Here is a 16,539-nt window from a genome sequence, read left to right as displayed (position 1 = left end):
AACTGTGGTTACATCAGCACATCCTCAACTGCTGGTGGGGGTTGGTGCATGGGGAGAGCATGCCCTCTCCTGCACTGGGAGGGGGATGTGGCTCCTCCGCCCTTGCTGCAGGTGACAGTGGGGATTCCATGCCCAGCAGCAGGTCATTTTGTTCCTAATTGCCCACTGTGAAAAAACAAAACAAAACAACCTCCCCCCCAACACTATAGCACTGGTTTGGCCAGCTGGAAAGTGCTTCGATGCAGGGGTCAGTATGGAGACTGTTCCTGGTCCTCTCCCTCACTGTCTGAATTGCTCCCATGATTTCAGGTGTGCTGATAGTGGTGGTTTCATGAGTGCTTTGCTGTACTTCAGGGTCTGTTGGTGGGTTGAATTTCCTCAGTTTTCAGTCCAAGGGCTCCGGGGACAGGCTGCAGGAGGGGATTCACACCGCCTTGCAAGGAGGGATCTCTTACGGAAGATGAAGGTGTCCAAGCAGCATTAAGTGGCTTTTGAATTTCTTATGCCCCATCCAGCTTGGGGATTTGAGCAAAGCCCAGCTGGGTGTCAGTGTGAAGCAGGCGCTTTTCTACAAAAGCCCAGAGAGGAAAAGTTAGGTTGGGGCCAGGCTGGTTGATGCAGTATTGAATCATGCCAATATAATGTTTTGTGTGGACACTGAGGCTTTTGATGCTAGTGTGATGCTGAGAGCAGGCTGGGGACACAGTAAGGTAGCAGTGCTCTAGCCTACAAGCCAGCCACCGACAGGAGGACCACAGGGTGGCTGGTGGGATGCCTGGTGTGTACCCTGGTCCATGGTTGATGCTTACCTGCTCTGGGACTGTTCAAGGCAGCTGTTCCTGCACCTGCTGAATGGGATGCAGTTGTCTAGGGCTCTTCCCAGGCACCGGCTGGCATTTCGACTGTTTGTTTATTGCTAATAGGGTTTGTATTGGGGAAGGATGCAAGTGGGTGGGTGGCCTAATTGGCAATGGAGATGCTGTCGTGGAGTGCCAGATATCTAGGGAAAAGCACGACTGCTCAGCTCCCTGGAGGGCTGAGCAAGGTGAGTGGAGGCGGCAAACTGGGCTCTGCCACCCAATGGCAGAGCCATCGCCTGTGCGCTTCTGCTTGGCCATGGTCACAGACATCCTCTGTGGCTCAGTGCATGCAGTCCCTTGGCAGTGGTGAAGCATTGTTTTGCCAAAGCTGCTGCCAGAGCTGCAGAGGGTTATGACATAAGGTGGGAGAAGGTAGTTCTGCACACAATGTGTGTCCTTGAGGGCAATAAAAAGGACTTAGTTGCTTGCTTTGCTTGGTTAATTTTTATTGTTTTTACTTCTTGCAATCCTCTTGTGCTGGAAGAGAGCACTTGGCTGTGCTGTGGGAGGGGAAGTGTGACCTTTACATCCCTGGCCTCTGAGCTGGATGAGAAGGCAGAGTCTGGCTGCATCCTCTTGCATGCCCTGCAGTTGGGCTGAGCTGGGAGGAGAAGGTCACTTTGGGGATGAGCTCCATGGAAACATCTCCATGTGAAGGAGACCTTTCTTCAGCATTCAAACACTGCTTTGAGGGAAGACAGGCAGCTGTGCCCCGCTAGCTGAAATTAAGGTCACTCTGTTAACCTGGGACACAGAAGTGAGTGGCGAGCCATGGTAGCCTGCTTGCAGAAACCTGCATGCACGTTGTTTGCAAACTGCACCATCTGCCCTGGCAAATAACGAGGTCTTCTCAGGATTTCCAGCCTTCTTCTCGAAGTTCACACTCAGGAGCTGCTGCAGAGCTGCCTCTCTGCCCTTGCTTCGTCTCAGCAGTGGTTTTTTTTGGGGAAACAATCAAACACCCAAAGCAGGTCTTGAATGCAAAGAGGCTGCAGGAGGACATTTGTATGTTTAACTTGCCACCAGCAGAAGTTTGCCGGAGCCCAGATTTAGCAATCTTCTGGTTGCGATGCGCATCTCTCCCAACAGTCAGTTCCCCAACTGTTAAGCTGAGGCATGACCTCCGTGATGTAAACAGCCTGGATCCATCTGCTCCTAAGCACAAAGTATGTGGGAGAGGAAAAGAAATTATTTCCATCATACTGAGGCTCCTCGATTTTTCTCTCTAAATACTTATGCGCACACATGCGCTGGAATTGCATGCAACACTATTAAGAGGAGATAGAGTCACTCCAGGCAGGGGCTTGGAAAGCCAGTTCTTCTGGGGCTTTGGCATTTATGACTGTGTTTATTAACTTCCCCCCTCTGTGGGTGCAATTACAGATCAATTAATTCTAACTGAAAGTGGGAAAGGAAAAAAAAAAAAGGCCCTGTTCCTCTTTGAGAGCAGGTATGAAGTCCAAGGAAATGTGACTGCTCAGCTTTTACAGCTACGCAGGCTACTGAAATAATCCTGGCAGAAGAGAGTCAGTGGGAGCAAGCAAGGATGGAGCAGCAGCTGAAGTGCCTTGTTTCCTGCCATGTGGCAGCCAGTGGATGTTGGAGCTCAGGAAGTTGCACAGACTCATATCAAGCGTTGCCTGCTGCTATGCCATGGCCTGAGGTTGGTTTCACCCAGCACCATGCTGTGGTGTGGCAGGGTGCACCTGCAGATCTGCATCTCTTCCTTGCGAGAGCTGCTGTAGTGCAAGGAAAGACTCACATGCTGCAGGAGGAGCAGGAGGGATGGATGGGACCTCCTCTTGCCCTGGCTGACGGCCCATTGCAGGCAGTGCACTGCAGCCAGCTGGCTCTGAATCAGGGGTTGCAGAAGTTGCACGTGCCCCATGCAAGAGCTCTGCAAAGGTCTGCCCTCCATTCCTTGTGAAATTTTTCAACTTTTGGTTTTCTCTCAGCTGGTTCTCATGTAAAACAATTTGGATCTGTGTGTTTGGGCTACAGAAGCAACAGAGACCCAGTGAGAGCCGTTCTGCCCTGTCCCTGCTGCCTGTGGCATGCATGGTGCTGCAGTGGCAGTAATGCCATCCCAGTGATGAATGCAGCTTACCACTTGTCCTGTCCTAGCCACTGCAGAGGTCCTGCCTTCTTTGCCCCTGATGGCAATAAGATGGCTGGTGTCTAGCTTGTTGCTGGAGCAAGAAAATGAAAAAGTGAAGATAAAAAATAAGCCATGCTTGGAGGTATAATGTTGAGGACTCACGTGGAGTTTCTGAAAGTAGACAGGCTGTGTTTTGACTCTTTTCCACCTCCCTTTCACCAGCCCCTGCAGAGAAAATCTGGGTTGAAATTGCTGTCCTCCATTCATTGTAGCATCTGTCCTCCTGTTGAGGGCTGGTAGACTTCTTTCCCCTATCCAGTCTCATACTTTCAACCCCTTTCCAGGGTGACAAACCTGCTGTAATCACTGGCATTCATGGTCCACAACAATAACTGTGTGAGTGCAGAGTGGAAGAGGATGCTGCCTGACCTAGCAAGGCTGGGTCCTTGGGTCTGCAAGGAGAAGACCTTTGAAGCTGATGGCAGAGAAAGATGTTGAGCATGATGGCAAGAAAAATAAAATCCATCTGCATTGTACCAAACAAGAGAGTAATTTAAATCCTCCTAATTGCTTCCACTCATCCTGGTGATGTTAAGTCTTTTCTCCCTTTAAGACTTTTCTGCCCCCACCCCCAGCTCTTGCTCTAAGCCTTTGAAAGAAATGTCTAATGTTATAATTAAAGGATCAATTTGGCAAGATTTCTTTGTCTTAAGATCTTCTTTCTTTCAGGTTGGGTTAGTGCTGTGTTCCCAGTCTCTGGAGAGTTTTCTCCAGCTCCTTCAGGAGCCTTCTGTACAATCTCTGAAATCTTTTCACTTCACTTAATTTGAATTTTTTTCCCATCCAATTTTGAGGCATAACAAATGATGAATAAAATTAAGCTTTACAGCAATTAATAATAAGGGCATTGAAGATACGAGTGTACATTTTCAATGGAGGCAGGGTTGGTTTTTGTTGGGTTTTTTTTTGCTGGCTCTCTGCAAAACCTGGGCCCCGTGTATTCAAGCTGGATTGGGTAGTTTGAAGCCAAAAACACTGGAAAGACAATTAATGTCTTGGAGGTAGGTGGTTTGTGGAGGGGAAATCAGGGGGATGTGTTGCCACAATGCAGGAAGGCTTGCGGGGAGATCATGAGTTGGCAGCAAAATGCCAACATGCCCGAGAAATATTGCACTGAAAGCATGAAAGCTTGGAAGCATCATTTTTTTGTTTGTTTAGTGATTGTAGCATCTCAGAGAGTAGCTCAGATGAAATGCAGATTGTCTGTGTCCATTGTGTATTTGGGAATTCACTCGTTGGAGCTGCTCTTGAACGGAGGTGTGGGTGTAACTACGAGGGGGGACCTTGATGCCTCCTGCCAAGTCCCCCAGCACCATCATGGGATGCACATTGGCCGGATCATGTTTGATGAGAAATGGCCACACTTGTCACTTCATTCTGGGGAAGCTTTTGTGTCATCAATGTGGTGTTTGAACATGAGCAAAGCAAAGGAGCCTTTGAGATCTTCTATGTTCAGCAGCCAGGTGGGCATCCATATTCAATGAGTGCTTCTCTGCCTTGCTCTCCTGTACCACCTTTCTGTGGAGGGCCTCCAGGCCCTTTGCAAACAAGCTGCCTGACAAGAGATGCATGTGTCTGGCATGCTGTATCCTCTGGTGTTACAGGGAACAATAACTCCTTTTACAGCCAGCTGGACGAGATTAAAAAAAAATCCAAACCAAAATGATGACTCGATGACTTTCCCCTTTGATTTCTCTTTGCAAATTATTTACTAGGGTTTCTCAATTGCTTCAGATTTGCTCTTATTTGTGCCTTCTTGCAAATCTGCTCTGTGGACTGCCCATTGTCTGTGGGTGAAAAGGCTTGATTTTGATCCTCTCGACAGAGCGCTTGACAGATAGTTCTTGCTTACAGATTGCTTTCGGAGTTGTTTGTTTCAGAGCATCTTGTAGTTTCTGTCCTCCTGGTTCATGACAGCAATCATGTGGCCATGGTTGCAGCTCTTTGACTTGGCAGACGGCTTTGGAGATGCCCAGTTCCTCCATGGCTAACTCCATCCTTACAAGGGGTAATGGACAGTCCTGCTGGGTGAAGTAGACAGGATGCCCCAAATGAATCACGCAGCGTTATCACTTCTTTGTACATCATAGGTGGCTGGCTGTTTGTTTTGCAGTGGTGAAGTGACTTATCTGGCAGTTGCATTGTGGATTTCATGTTTGGCAGTTGGTTCTGAATTCATTATATTTGTGTGTTGAAGGTGTCAATTAGAGTGTTTGGAAGTTCCTGGGAAGTTAGTGTGATGAAATGTTGGAAATTGGTGATTTTTTTCCATGCTATAACTCACTTTGCAGTACTGGCCATGCACCTTTCATCTGCAGATCACTGTCACTTGCAAAGGGGGACTATAAAACTGTTCTCTGCTTACTGAGGATAAAAACTGGAGCATAGGAGGGAAGGGAACAAGTAACATTTTTCCAACGCTGCATGAGCCAGTGGGAGTGATTGTGAACAAAGCCCGGGGCTCTTCAAGCAGTGAAGCTCTGCCTCTCATACCAGCCCTGCCTGATAAGAGCGAAATAAAATACAGAGCTTCCATCTCAGCTTCTTACTTCTGGGGCTACCAGACCCTCTGCCACCTTTCTGTAGCTTTCTTGCAGATAGCTTGACCATATTATTGCTGTCCTTTGTGCAACATTGCAAACCACAGACTTCTTTGAGCAATGGGGACAGAGATGTGAACCTCAGTGTTGTTACCCTTGGAAAAATATTGACCCTGAGACTCTACAGCTGCAATGTTGGTGGCTCCCGTACCTGCTTTTGGATGAATGAGAGCCTGTTGATTGAAGCTAAGAAACAGGAATTACTGAAGACGGGAGGTGTTTAAAGTCTTTGCTGTTCAGTCTGGGTTCTTGCTGTCCTGGGCTGGGTTCCCCATCAGCAGATGCAAAGTCTGAGCTCCCTTGTGTTTCTCGCTGCTTTGAGTAATTTCAGTGTCTCCACTGCTGCTTTGGCTCTCCCTCATATACCAGTTATTTGACTTTTTGAGCTTCATGTTCAGTGCAAAGCCTGGACCCAAGAGATCGTATAACACAGCTAGCTAACAGTGACCCTGTCCCTGCTGCTGTGGGCCCTGTATGGAGCCACAATGGCCCATGTATTTTTGAGGGGCCAGTTTATAAAAAGAGCAATTTAGTGCTGGGAGTCTTGGCTTTTCTTCTGGTAGCTCCTCATCTTGAGACGTTCTGTCCTTTCTCCACTTGTGGAGACAGTTTCCGATTTGGGCTGCCTTTTTCCTGTGTCTTCATGTTGTCATTGCCTGTGCTTTCTGCCTCTATTTTTGTTCACTTCTCCTCTTAGTGTGGGGTGTTAATGGAAACCAGCATGACGAGGTCTTTCTGAATTGTTCACGCTGATAAGAAGCAATCCTGTCTAATGCAAGCCCGTTTAGGACCTGGTGGAAGTGACAGACATCAACGAGTGTTTTTAATAAAATCTGATTTAAATCAGTCATAGAATTATAGAATACTAAATTGGAAGGCACATAAGTTTCATTTGGCCCAACCTTTCTTTGCAAAAGCATGGCATAGACAAGATGGCCCAACATGCTGTCCAGCTAAATCTTAAAACTGTCCAATGTTGGGAAATTCACCACCTCCCTGGGGAGATTATTCCAGTGACTGATTCTTCTTATTGTGAAAAATTTTCCTTGTGTCCAATTGGAATCTCTCTAGAAGTAACCTGTACACATTACCCCTCGTCTTTTCCATGTGACTCGTTGTAAAAAGAGAGTCTGTCTTCTTTTTAGCCACCCTCTGAACGCTGGAATGCAGTGTTAAGGTCTACCCTAAGCCTTCTTTTCTCAGTGCTGAACAAACTCGGTGTCATGGTTTAACCCCACCTGGCAGCTAAGTGCCATGCAGCCACTTAGTCTCTCCCCCTGCCTTGGTAGGATGGGGACGAGAATCAGAAAAAGGTAAACCCAATGGGTTGAGATAAGAACAGTTTAATAATTGAAATAAAGTAAATAATAATAGTCATAGGAAATAGAAAGAGAGAATAAAACTCAATAAACACAAGTGGTGCACAGTACAGTTGCTCACCAGCTGCTCAACAAAGCCCAGCCTGACCTGAGCAGTGATCGGTGGCTCCCAGGCAACTCCCCCCAGTTTCTATACTGGGCATGATGTGCTGTGGTATGGAATACCCCTTTGGCTAGTTTGGGTCAGGTGTCTCGTCTCTGCTTCCTCCTGGCTTCCTGTGCCCCTCCTCACTGGCAGAGCATGAGAGGATGAAAAGTCCTTGATCAGGGTAAGAACTACTGAGCAACAACTAAAACATCAGTGTGTTATCAGCATTGTTCTCAGACTGAAGCCAAAACACAGCACTGCACCAGCTACTAGGAAGAAAATTAACTCTATACAGGCTGAAACCAGGACATCCAGTTCTGTTAGCCTTTCCTTGTACAGTTCTTTGATCATCTTTATGGCACTTCTCTGGATCCTCTCTAGCCTGTCCACATCTTTTTTATATAGCAGGGACCAAAATTGAGCACAGTATTCTAGAGATGGCCTGACAAGCACTAAGTAGAGTATGATTATGACTTCGTTATCTCTACTGGTGATGCCTTTGTTGGTGCAAATCCTGTTGGCTTTCTTTGCCATAGCAGCACATTGTTCACTCATATTGAGCTTGCTGTACAGTAGGAACCCCCAGATCCCTTTCCACAGAGCTGCACCCCAGCTGGGTAGATCCCAGCCTGTGCTGCACCCTTGAATTATGTTTTCCCAGGTGCAAGACTTTACATGTGTCTTTGTAACTTCACAAGATTCTTGTTAGCCCACTTTTCCAGCCTATCCAGGTCATCCTGCAGGGTGGTTCTCTCTTCTGAAGTGTCCACTGCCCCACTCAGTTTGCTATCATCAGCAAATTTCATCAGGGTCTATTTGATTCCAACATCCAGATCACTTATGAAGATATTAAACAGTGTTGAGCTCACTGTTGATCCCTGAGGAACCCCACTTGCAAGGTACAAAAACCTCTGCAGAGGGAAGACGTGCTTCTTAGGTCTGCTTTGAAGGAGGCAACAAGTTTTTGAATACGGGTAAATGCTTGGTTTAAGTTCACTTGAATTGCCAGAAGAAGTCAGAGAAGATACAAGGTCAGGCTGGACAGGGCTCTGAGCAACCTCACCTAATTGAAGATGTCCCTGCTCATGGCAGGGGGATTGGACTAGATGACCTTTAAAGGTCCCTTCCAAGCCATTCGATGATTCCTCAACGAAGCTGGATTGTCTCGAGAAAGTCTTCCCATGAAGCACTAACTGGTGAAAAGAAAGAATACCAGAAAAGGAAAACAGAAACATCCGATTTCTTGTATTCCCTTTTAGCAGAGGCTTTGATCATCCCCCTGTACTACGGCAAAATACACATATTTGCCACGTTGTGACAAAGCTGCAGCAAGAAGCAGAGCACACAGCTGATGATGTTGAAGAGAGCACATTTATAGAGCGCTGGCAGACACACAAGTTGGGGAATGAAAAGCTGACAAGCTGTTGGTGACATCAAATTGTAACCCAGGAAGAAGCTGGGAGATACCAGCCCGTTACATCACCGTCCCAGGGGCAAATGCTGATGGTTACCTTCTACCTTAGAGAAAACTTGTGACTTTCTACCTGGATTTTTCCAAGGCTTTCAACACATTATGGTCTATGCAGTGGATGTGGAACTGGCTGACCAGCCGCACCCAGAGGGTGGTGGTGAATAGCTCTTTTTCAAACTGGTGACCATAAATGTATCAGTTCCTCAAGGAGAAGGCTGTGGGAAACCGTGTTGAAAGCCTTGGAAAAATCCAGGTAGAAAGTCACAAGTTTTCTCTAAGGTAGAAGGTAACCATCAGCATTTGCCCCTGGGACAGTGATGTAACGGGCTGGTATCTCCCAGCTTCTTCCTGGGTTACAATTTGATGTCACCAACAGCTTGTCAGCTTTTCATTCCCCAACTTGTGTGTCTGCCAGCGCTCTATAAATGTGCTCTCTTCAACATCATCAGCTGTGTGCTCTGCTTCTTGCTGCAGCTTTGTCACAACGTGGCAAATATGTGTATTTTGCCGTAGTACAGGGGGATGATCAAAGCCTCTGCTAAAAGGGAATACAAGAAATCGGATGTTTCTGTTTTCCTTTTCTTGTATTCTTTCTTTTCACCAGTTAGTGCTTCATGGGAAGACTTTCTCGAGACAATCCGGCTTCGTTGAGGAATCATCGAACGGCTTGGAAGGGACCTTTAAAGGTCATCTAGTCCAATCCCCCTGCCATGAGCAGGGACATCTTCAATTAGGTGAGGTTGCTCAGAGCCCTGTCCAGCCTGACCTTGTATCTTCTCTGACTTCTTCTGGCAATTCAAGTGAACTTAAACCAAGCATTTACCCGTATTCAAAAACTTGTTGCCTCCTTCAAAGCAGACCTAAGAAGCACGTCTTCCCTCTGCAGAGGTTTTTGTACCTTTCGGACACCCTGCTCTAGCCTTTGCTGTTGGTTCAGTACAGTAATCCCCATCTGCAGTGCCAGTTCTGCTCCGCTTGCTTGCTACCGTCTGTTTAAGTTGAAGCACTACGTTACAGACTGCACAGTTAGTTCAACACTCTTACTTTAGTTCCTTTACACCTCTTGGGTAAATACCATCTGATCCCCTTGGTTTGCACCTGTCTCATCTGTGTTTTCCAAACCGTCTGTTGCCAATTCTGTCCCATAACCTTCACCTCATGGAGTCGAAGGTGTTTTGTCCTCAAACTGTGATGCTGAAACCTGAAACAGAGTCATGAGCTGAGACCTTGTGAGTGCTGAAGAGAGCAGCAGTATTACCTGATGTCTTCAGATGGTGTTCCTTGTTTACATCCCATTCCATGTGTTTTTTCACAGCAGCATGGTACTTCTGCCTCATCCTCAGTATCCTTTTCTTACACCACCCTTTCTGCTGCCTTGGGTTGTTTTAAGACCTGCTTGGTCACTGGTTTGTTGGAGGCATCTTTAATGGTGGTAAAAGGTGACAAATTGATAGGTTTGAAGTTGGTTGGCTTGTTATTTCAAAGCACTGAAGCCACAGTATTGTGACCAGTCCTATATATTCCCTCTGGACTCAAAGAAATTCCAAAAAAAGGAGAAAAGTGGTTTGCAGTATCTGTAATTTATATATATATTTTTTTTCTTAAGTGTTTTTTGGTTGTTGGTTTCCTTGTGCTTCGGTATTTTGTTTTGGATTTGGTCTTCACAAAAGGCAGGGCTGTTTTCAAGCTGAATGCTTCCACATGGACTCTTCTCCCATTAAAACCAGACCTAGGCTCTCCAGTCCTTCAGAGTGCAACAGTGTAGTGAAAGGATCACTGCCCTGGTGTGAGTGACGGTGTGGGGGCCTGGGGAGGAAGGTGTGGTGTCCCCCAAGGTTTCTTGGTGGGAGCAGAGACACTCTCAGGCCATGTGTGGGGAATGCCAAGGCTGTAGAGGAGAATTTGCAGCCAGAGGAGGAGCGAACCATCTGTGCTTCAATTGCCCCGTCAGGCTGGGCACAGCGTGTGAATGGATGGTGCCCTTGTGTGCAGGAGGACAGATGGCACGCTGCTCTCCAGCTCCCACCGCGACCTTCGGTGCTTGCCTCCATCACACACTGCATGCCTTTGGCTTTATGAGGCTGGATAGAGAAGGACTGCAATGACACAGGGTAGGCAAAAGTGTTGCTCAGCTGTCATGGGTGGATGTTTTCAAGTTGGAAGCATCAGGATTTGGGGCCAGGAGACTCAGGTGGACAAGCAAAGCTGTTGCAGGTAGAGACACTGCTGCCCCCCTTTTCAGGGACCTAATGGGGCAGCGTAGCCCTGGGCTCTTTGCAAGGCAAAATTGGGCTGTCCCTGGTGATGTAGCACAAACACACTGGACAACAGAGCCCTTCAATGAGAGGCAGGGACCTAACTCTCTCAGCATTGTGATGGTGCCCTGCCTGTGACTTGGAGCCTCCCCAAGCAGCTGTCAGTCACCATTGCTGGCCCTGTTCTTGCTCACATACAGTATTATCTCTACCCGCTGCTGCAAATTGGCTCTGAGCAATCCTTGATCTGTCAGCATCGCCTACCCACTCTCAGATGTCACCAGCCCCCGCTGCTGCCCTGCTCGGTAACGTATCACTCTGAAATGTAATAATTCATTAAGTTGAGATTAACTTCCCCCCCCCCCCTCCCCTCTCTGCCACCCCTTCCTCTTTCTAATGGACAAAAGCAATTAAGCTCCATTAGGGATCAAGCGTGTGGGAAGTGTCTCCCTCGGAGACGCTGCTGCAGCTGCACAGACCTTGTCCCTGGATGCGTGTGGCACCAGCTTCTTACAAATTAGGGCCCCATGAGCAAATGGTTGGGTAGGAGAAAATGCTGTTTGATAAAGGGGAGTGCTGGAAAAGATGCTCTGCTCCCTCCTCTGGGAAGAAGCGATTTGAGGCTCAGCTGATCCTTCTGGCTGGGTTTTATTGTGGACACATGATGATGGCTTCTGTTACCATGCAGCAAAAGGAGCACTAGCCTCAGCAGAGGAGGAGCTGGAAGACCGAGGGATGGGCAAGCAAGAGGTGGCAGAGAGGGGCCAGATTCTCAGCTGGTGTAAATCAGGGCAAGCTTTGCAGGTGCTTCCAGTTGCAGAATATATCTGCAGGGCCCGGCTGGCAAAAGTTCTGCCAAGATGCTGGCTGGCATGAGGTTATGGCCCACGGAGCAGGGGTTCAGCACATAGGAAGACCAGTGGACCAAACCAGAGGGAGAAAGGCAACTTCCCCATTAACTCTGGCTGCAAATGGCATCTTCTCATATCTTGGCATTTGAAAATTGCTAACAGAGGCTGGTGAGCAGTGATAGCACAGCCAAAATGATCCTGCCTTTCCTCCAGTTAATGCAAGGAGGGTTATTTTGCATGGCATATCCAAAACTGAGAGTGTGTTTCACTCTTGGTTGTGGGAGGTCCTTCCTTCTCCCCCATCTCCTCCCACCCTCCTTCCCTCCACTTAGGCTGCTTTTCTCTTCCTTGTCTTTTGTTCTCTCCCCCTTCCCTGCCCTAGGAAGAAAGTCTCATTTCAGTCTGAAAGCTAGCGATGGAGGGGGAGAGTCATTTGATGCTTAATGCCAGAGCGGCAGGAAGCTTCACCTTCCTGGGGTGGAATTAAAAATGCTTGAATTGTCTGCGGATCTTAAACAAGAGATGCAGGGAACATTCAGGGCTTTTCACGCAAACACACATACACACACACATGCAGAAGCCCACACAGCATTAAGGGTGTAATAGCTCAGCTGGGGTAATGCACTTGAACTCTCTCTGCAGCAGACAGACCAATTCTTTCAGTTCTTTTGAATATTTTTTTTTTTTTGAGGCTGGAGATTGCTGCTAGTCTCCAGGGAGAGAGACGTTTGTCTTGCAGAGAGAACGATGCCATTTGTTCTTTGCAGTCACTCTTCCCTCAGAGCACCCTGGAACCAGGAGGGGGTTGAGGGCACGGGCTGTGTTCCTCCGTGTTCCTGTGGCTGCTGGGGCTTGGGATGGGAGTGCGAACTGCAGCCAGCATATTGCATCCCCTGGTGTTGTTGCAAGGAAGGTGTCCTCGGGGGATGTCTGGTGTGAGAGATGCTTTCTATGTGTAAATGTGATCATCAGTAGAAGTGCAACTTGAAGGTCAAGATGCCCAGAGTACATGGTGTGTGCAAGCATGGGGTGTGGGACCTCCTAGAAGCAGGTCCAGCTGTGTCATCTTACATATGACCCATCTTACACCCATGATGTAGGTGGGAGGTTGTCTGCATTGCCACCCCTCTTGTTTCCTGCTCGGTATTTCAATTTCTCTGTGTGTGATGGCCTTTGCATATCTGCTTAGGGCTCCGTGTGCTGCTTCATACAGGGTGGATGAAAAATCTGCCTGGGTCTTCTACATATGGCCACAGGTGTGTGTAAAACAGAAAGTGGACCATGCCTACCAGCATGGTCTTGTGTTTTAACTACATGTGAGAAGATGTATATAGCCCTAGCCACATATGGGTGTCTTTGCCCAGCTCTGGACTGAGCTTTAGGTGAAATCATATGTCTCAGGTACTGAGGAGTGTGTTTATGTGTATCCCTTGGGGTGCACATGAGCATCTGGATGCTAGCACATCTGTGCACCACATGTCTTAGAGGGTGCATGAGCAGGGGGCACAGCATTATCTCTGGCCAGTGTTGATCACTTTTTGACATGCCTTTGCTGGCACAGAGCCTGTGAAGTGCTGCCTGCACTCCTGCCCACTGCAGAGCTGTGCCAAGCTGTTGTCCTTCTCTGGACTGGTCATTACATCTGGGCAGTTCATGTGAGACACTGAAGTCCAGAGAAAATACTCTCAGGTCCTGGGAAAATCCTTCAGGGAGAAGCCGGAAAGAAAAAGGATTCAGATGAGGAGGTAGAAGTGGCGGGTAGGACCTGCCCTCTTCCACCCCATTGCTGCCTACCCACAGTGCCCAGTTTTAATTCCTACGGGACATGCAGAAGCTGAGCTGGTCCTGGAGATGGGTGGCACTGGGAGCACTCTCCCTGAACAGTAGTGGCTCCTAGCTAGGGCATGCAGGGCTGAGTGACCAAGCAGGGGGTTTGCTCACATGCACCCATGCCTTTCCTCCTGCAAAGAAGCCTCTCCACCTCTCTGGTCGTTCACCCATCCGCTAGCTATGCTTTGGCTGGGGATGGCTGTGCATCTCTCCAGCCCCAACTCCTCTCACGACCCCCTTCTGCCCTTTCCCAGGGAGTTTGCCAAAGAGCGTGAAAGAGTGGAGAACCGCCGAGCCTTCATGAAGCTACGGCGCCAGCAGCAGATCGAGCGGGAGCTCAATGGTTACCGGGCCTGGATAGACAAAGCGGGTAAAGGCTGCTGGGCCACGGGAGGTCCCTGCAGTATGGTGGGCACTGCATGCTGCTGGTTATGGGTGGTGGGGCATGGGAAGGGATCCCTGAGCATCATCCAGTGCAATCCCAGAGTTGCACAGGTGCTCACATGTTGGCATTGGCTTCATGGGTGATCTTGGTCCCAGAGGGTGTGATGGTCCAGCCAGGCTGCAAGCAAGGACATCACCAGCAAAAAACCTCATGTTCTGTTGCATGAAACTGTTGTATTTTGAACGTGAGGTGTATTACATCTCGGGGGGGGGGGCTGTGAGCATCATGGCTGTGAGCTTTACTCTGCCATGTTTTCCTTTCTCTTCATATTTGCTGGAGTTCCCTGCAGTGGTGGGCAGTGGGAAAGCAGAGCAGTGAACGGTGACTGTGGTTTTCTAGCTGTACCTGTACTGGGAGCAGTCTGGAGGGGATGCACTCACCAGGGCCTGCTTCAGGGCTCCTGGACCTGGGTGAGGGCTGGGGGTGGTGGAGCTTTCCAGACTTCCTGCTGACAGTCCATCCAGGCATGACAGCCTATGTAAGTAAGGCAGTAAGCCTGATGTGTTCAGCTGATGGTATCTTATCTCCTGATGCTGAGCTGTGTGTTTTGCATAGAGGAAGTCATGCTGGCTGAAGAAAACAAAAATTCTGGGACCTCAGCCTTGGAAGGTAAGACAAGCAATGCCCTTCCTAAAAATCTCACTACCCTTCCTTCTACCTGCCCATAGCTGGAGATTGAAACCCTTCAGCTGTGATGGGAGGCCTGGGGGTACCCCAGTGGGATCTTCAGCCCAAGAGAGCGGTGTGGGGGTGTGAATCAATGACATAACCTCTGAGACAATGTGGAGGCCAGGAGGTGTCTGGTTCCATGAAAGGGAGCACTCTGGACTAGGGTCACCTGAGTATCTCTGCCTTACTACCAGACCTGAGATAGCTAAGTACTAATCACCACGTCCTGGTCCAGTGAGCTGGCTACCAACAGAGTCGGTAGCCACATAGTTGGGCCACTATGGCTCTAGCACCCATTCCTCTTCCCTTCCCAGTGCTCAGGCGAGCGACCATCAAAAGGAACCGGACAGATGCCATGAACCGTGACTCGAGTGATGAACACTGTGTTGATATCTCCTCTGTAGGCGAGCGGAGGCTGGCACAAAGAAGACCCCTTCATCCAACCTTGGGTCAGTAAAGTTTGCAGCTTGCTTCCTCAAAACTTCTGCCAGCTTAATGAGTTGCCAGAGTCATACCCATAACGTGGAGACTATCATTGATCAGCCATCTCTGCTAGTTTGGCAGCAAAGGGCGAAAATCATGTGCTGCCCACTGTGCCACACAAAAACCACCTGAATAATTCTTGTCCCATAAAAGCAGTTTCTGTGAGCCATCTGTCTTGTCTCATGTTGCAGGGCAGGCTGAGGCATTGAACTCCTCCTCTCATCTTGACTGGAGCACCCAACTCCTTGTCCCTGCTCTTTTCCCTTAGGTAACCCCTTGAGTCATTCTGGTCTCAAAGGCGCCAGAGTGGACGGTGCCTCCTACTTACGGCACAAGGAGCGACTCCTGCGCATCTCTGTTCGCCACATGGTGAAATCCCAGGTCTTCTACTGGATCGTCTTGAGCCTGGTGGCTCTCAACACTGCCTGTGTGGCCATCGTCCATCACAACCAGCCAGCCTGGCTCACCCACTTCCTCTGTGAGTCCCTGGGCTTTGTGTAGGTGTGAGAGCTGCTCCTTACCCTGGGCACGTGGGGATGAATCTCACCAGGGACACGCTCGTGTGGAGCTGGGTGGGGAATAACATGGACTACATTTGTTCACTGCTGATAACAAAGGACCACGTACAGTGATTTAATTCAGCTTTGCTTTTGGCTTCATGGCCACTGATGGTTGTTTCACCCCAGCGAATAAACGTGAAGGGGTTGTACTGGCCATATGTTCTTCAGGTCTGGCATATTTGTCAAGAGAGTGGAACAGATCTGAGCTGGGTTTATCCTAAAATTGTGAACAGTGGTGATGGAAAGCTTGCTGGAAATACATCTAGCAACTGCTGAAAAGGTGTGAATTTGCAGAGATGAGACTGGTTGTGGGAGAAACCCTGGTTAAAGATTTGGTGCAAAGCACGGTATGGAGATCCCAAGCTTGAAACCACCTATTGGAGCATACCCCAGCCCTCCGTGGGCTATAGTCAGGTCTCAGAGGCAGTACACCCATGTCTGTTCTAGCGTGGTGCTAACTGCAGTGCAGTGTGGTCAACCCCACAGCAGCCATGTTTACCCCTGAGCTGCTGCAGTAGGGACAATGCTGCTTTCTCAGCCATATTATTCTTACTCACCTTGAAATTGTCCCTGTCAAGCAGTGGGCCTGCCCAAATCTGTATTTGCATACTCAGGCCTGCTGGGATCCCAGCATGCCACAGTGTGGTATGGCAGCTGGTCATGGTGAGAAGCATCTTTTGGACAAGGTGAAGAGCCAGACTCTTGCCTGGTAATTTTCATAAAATAGCTGGAGAAGCTTTTCACTGGCTCTTGGCTGTTTGGCTTTGTTTCCCTGGCCATGTTCCAGTTGTGCAATGATTTAAATCCAGGTTGCTAATATTCTACAGTGTCATGTAGTTAATATCTTTGCAGATGCCACAAACACTGTCTATAATGCTAAAGAGCTGCTC

The 16,539-nt window shown here is 48.6% G+C and overlaps 1 protein-coding gene across 4 annotated transcripts in view; it reads left to right on the top strand.

The window, feature by feature from the left end:
- CACNA1E (calcium voltage-gated channel subunit alpha1 E) overlaps positions 1–16,539 on the top strand; it is a 138,297-nt gene that overhangs the window by 77,763 nt on the left and 43,995 nt on the right. For all 4 annotated transcript variants that reach the window (XM_065674032.1, XM_065674031.1, XM_065674034.1 and 1 more), the window contains exons 10-13: positions 13,747–13,862; positions 14,493–14,546; positions 14,921–15,055; positions 15,358–15,567. In XM_065674032.1, coding sequence (XP_065530104.1) covers positions 13,747–13,862; positions 14,493–14,546; positions 14,921–15,055; positions 15,358–15,567 — 515 coding nt within the window. The remainder of the gene's footprint in view (positions 1–13,746; positions 13,863–14,492; positions 14,547–14,920; positions 15,056–15,357; positions 15,568–16,539) is intronic.

Source organism: Lathamus discolor, chromosome 3 (genome assembly GCF_037157495.1).
Source record: "Lathamus discolor isolate bLatDis1 chromosome 3, bLatDis1.hap1, whole genome shotgun sequence".
NCBI lineage: Eukaryota > Metazoa > Chordata > Aves > Psittaciformes > Psittacidae > Lathamus > Lathamus discolor.
This window is presented reverse-complemented; position numbering and strand designations above follow the sequence as displayed.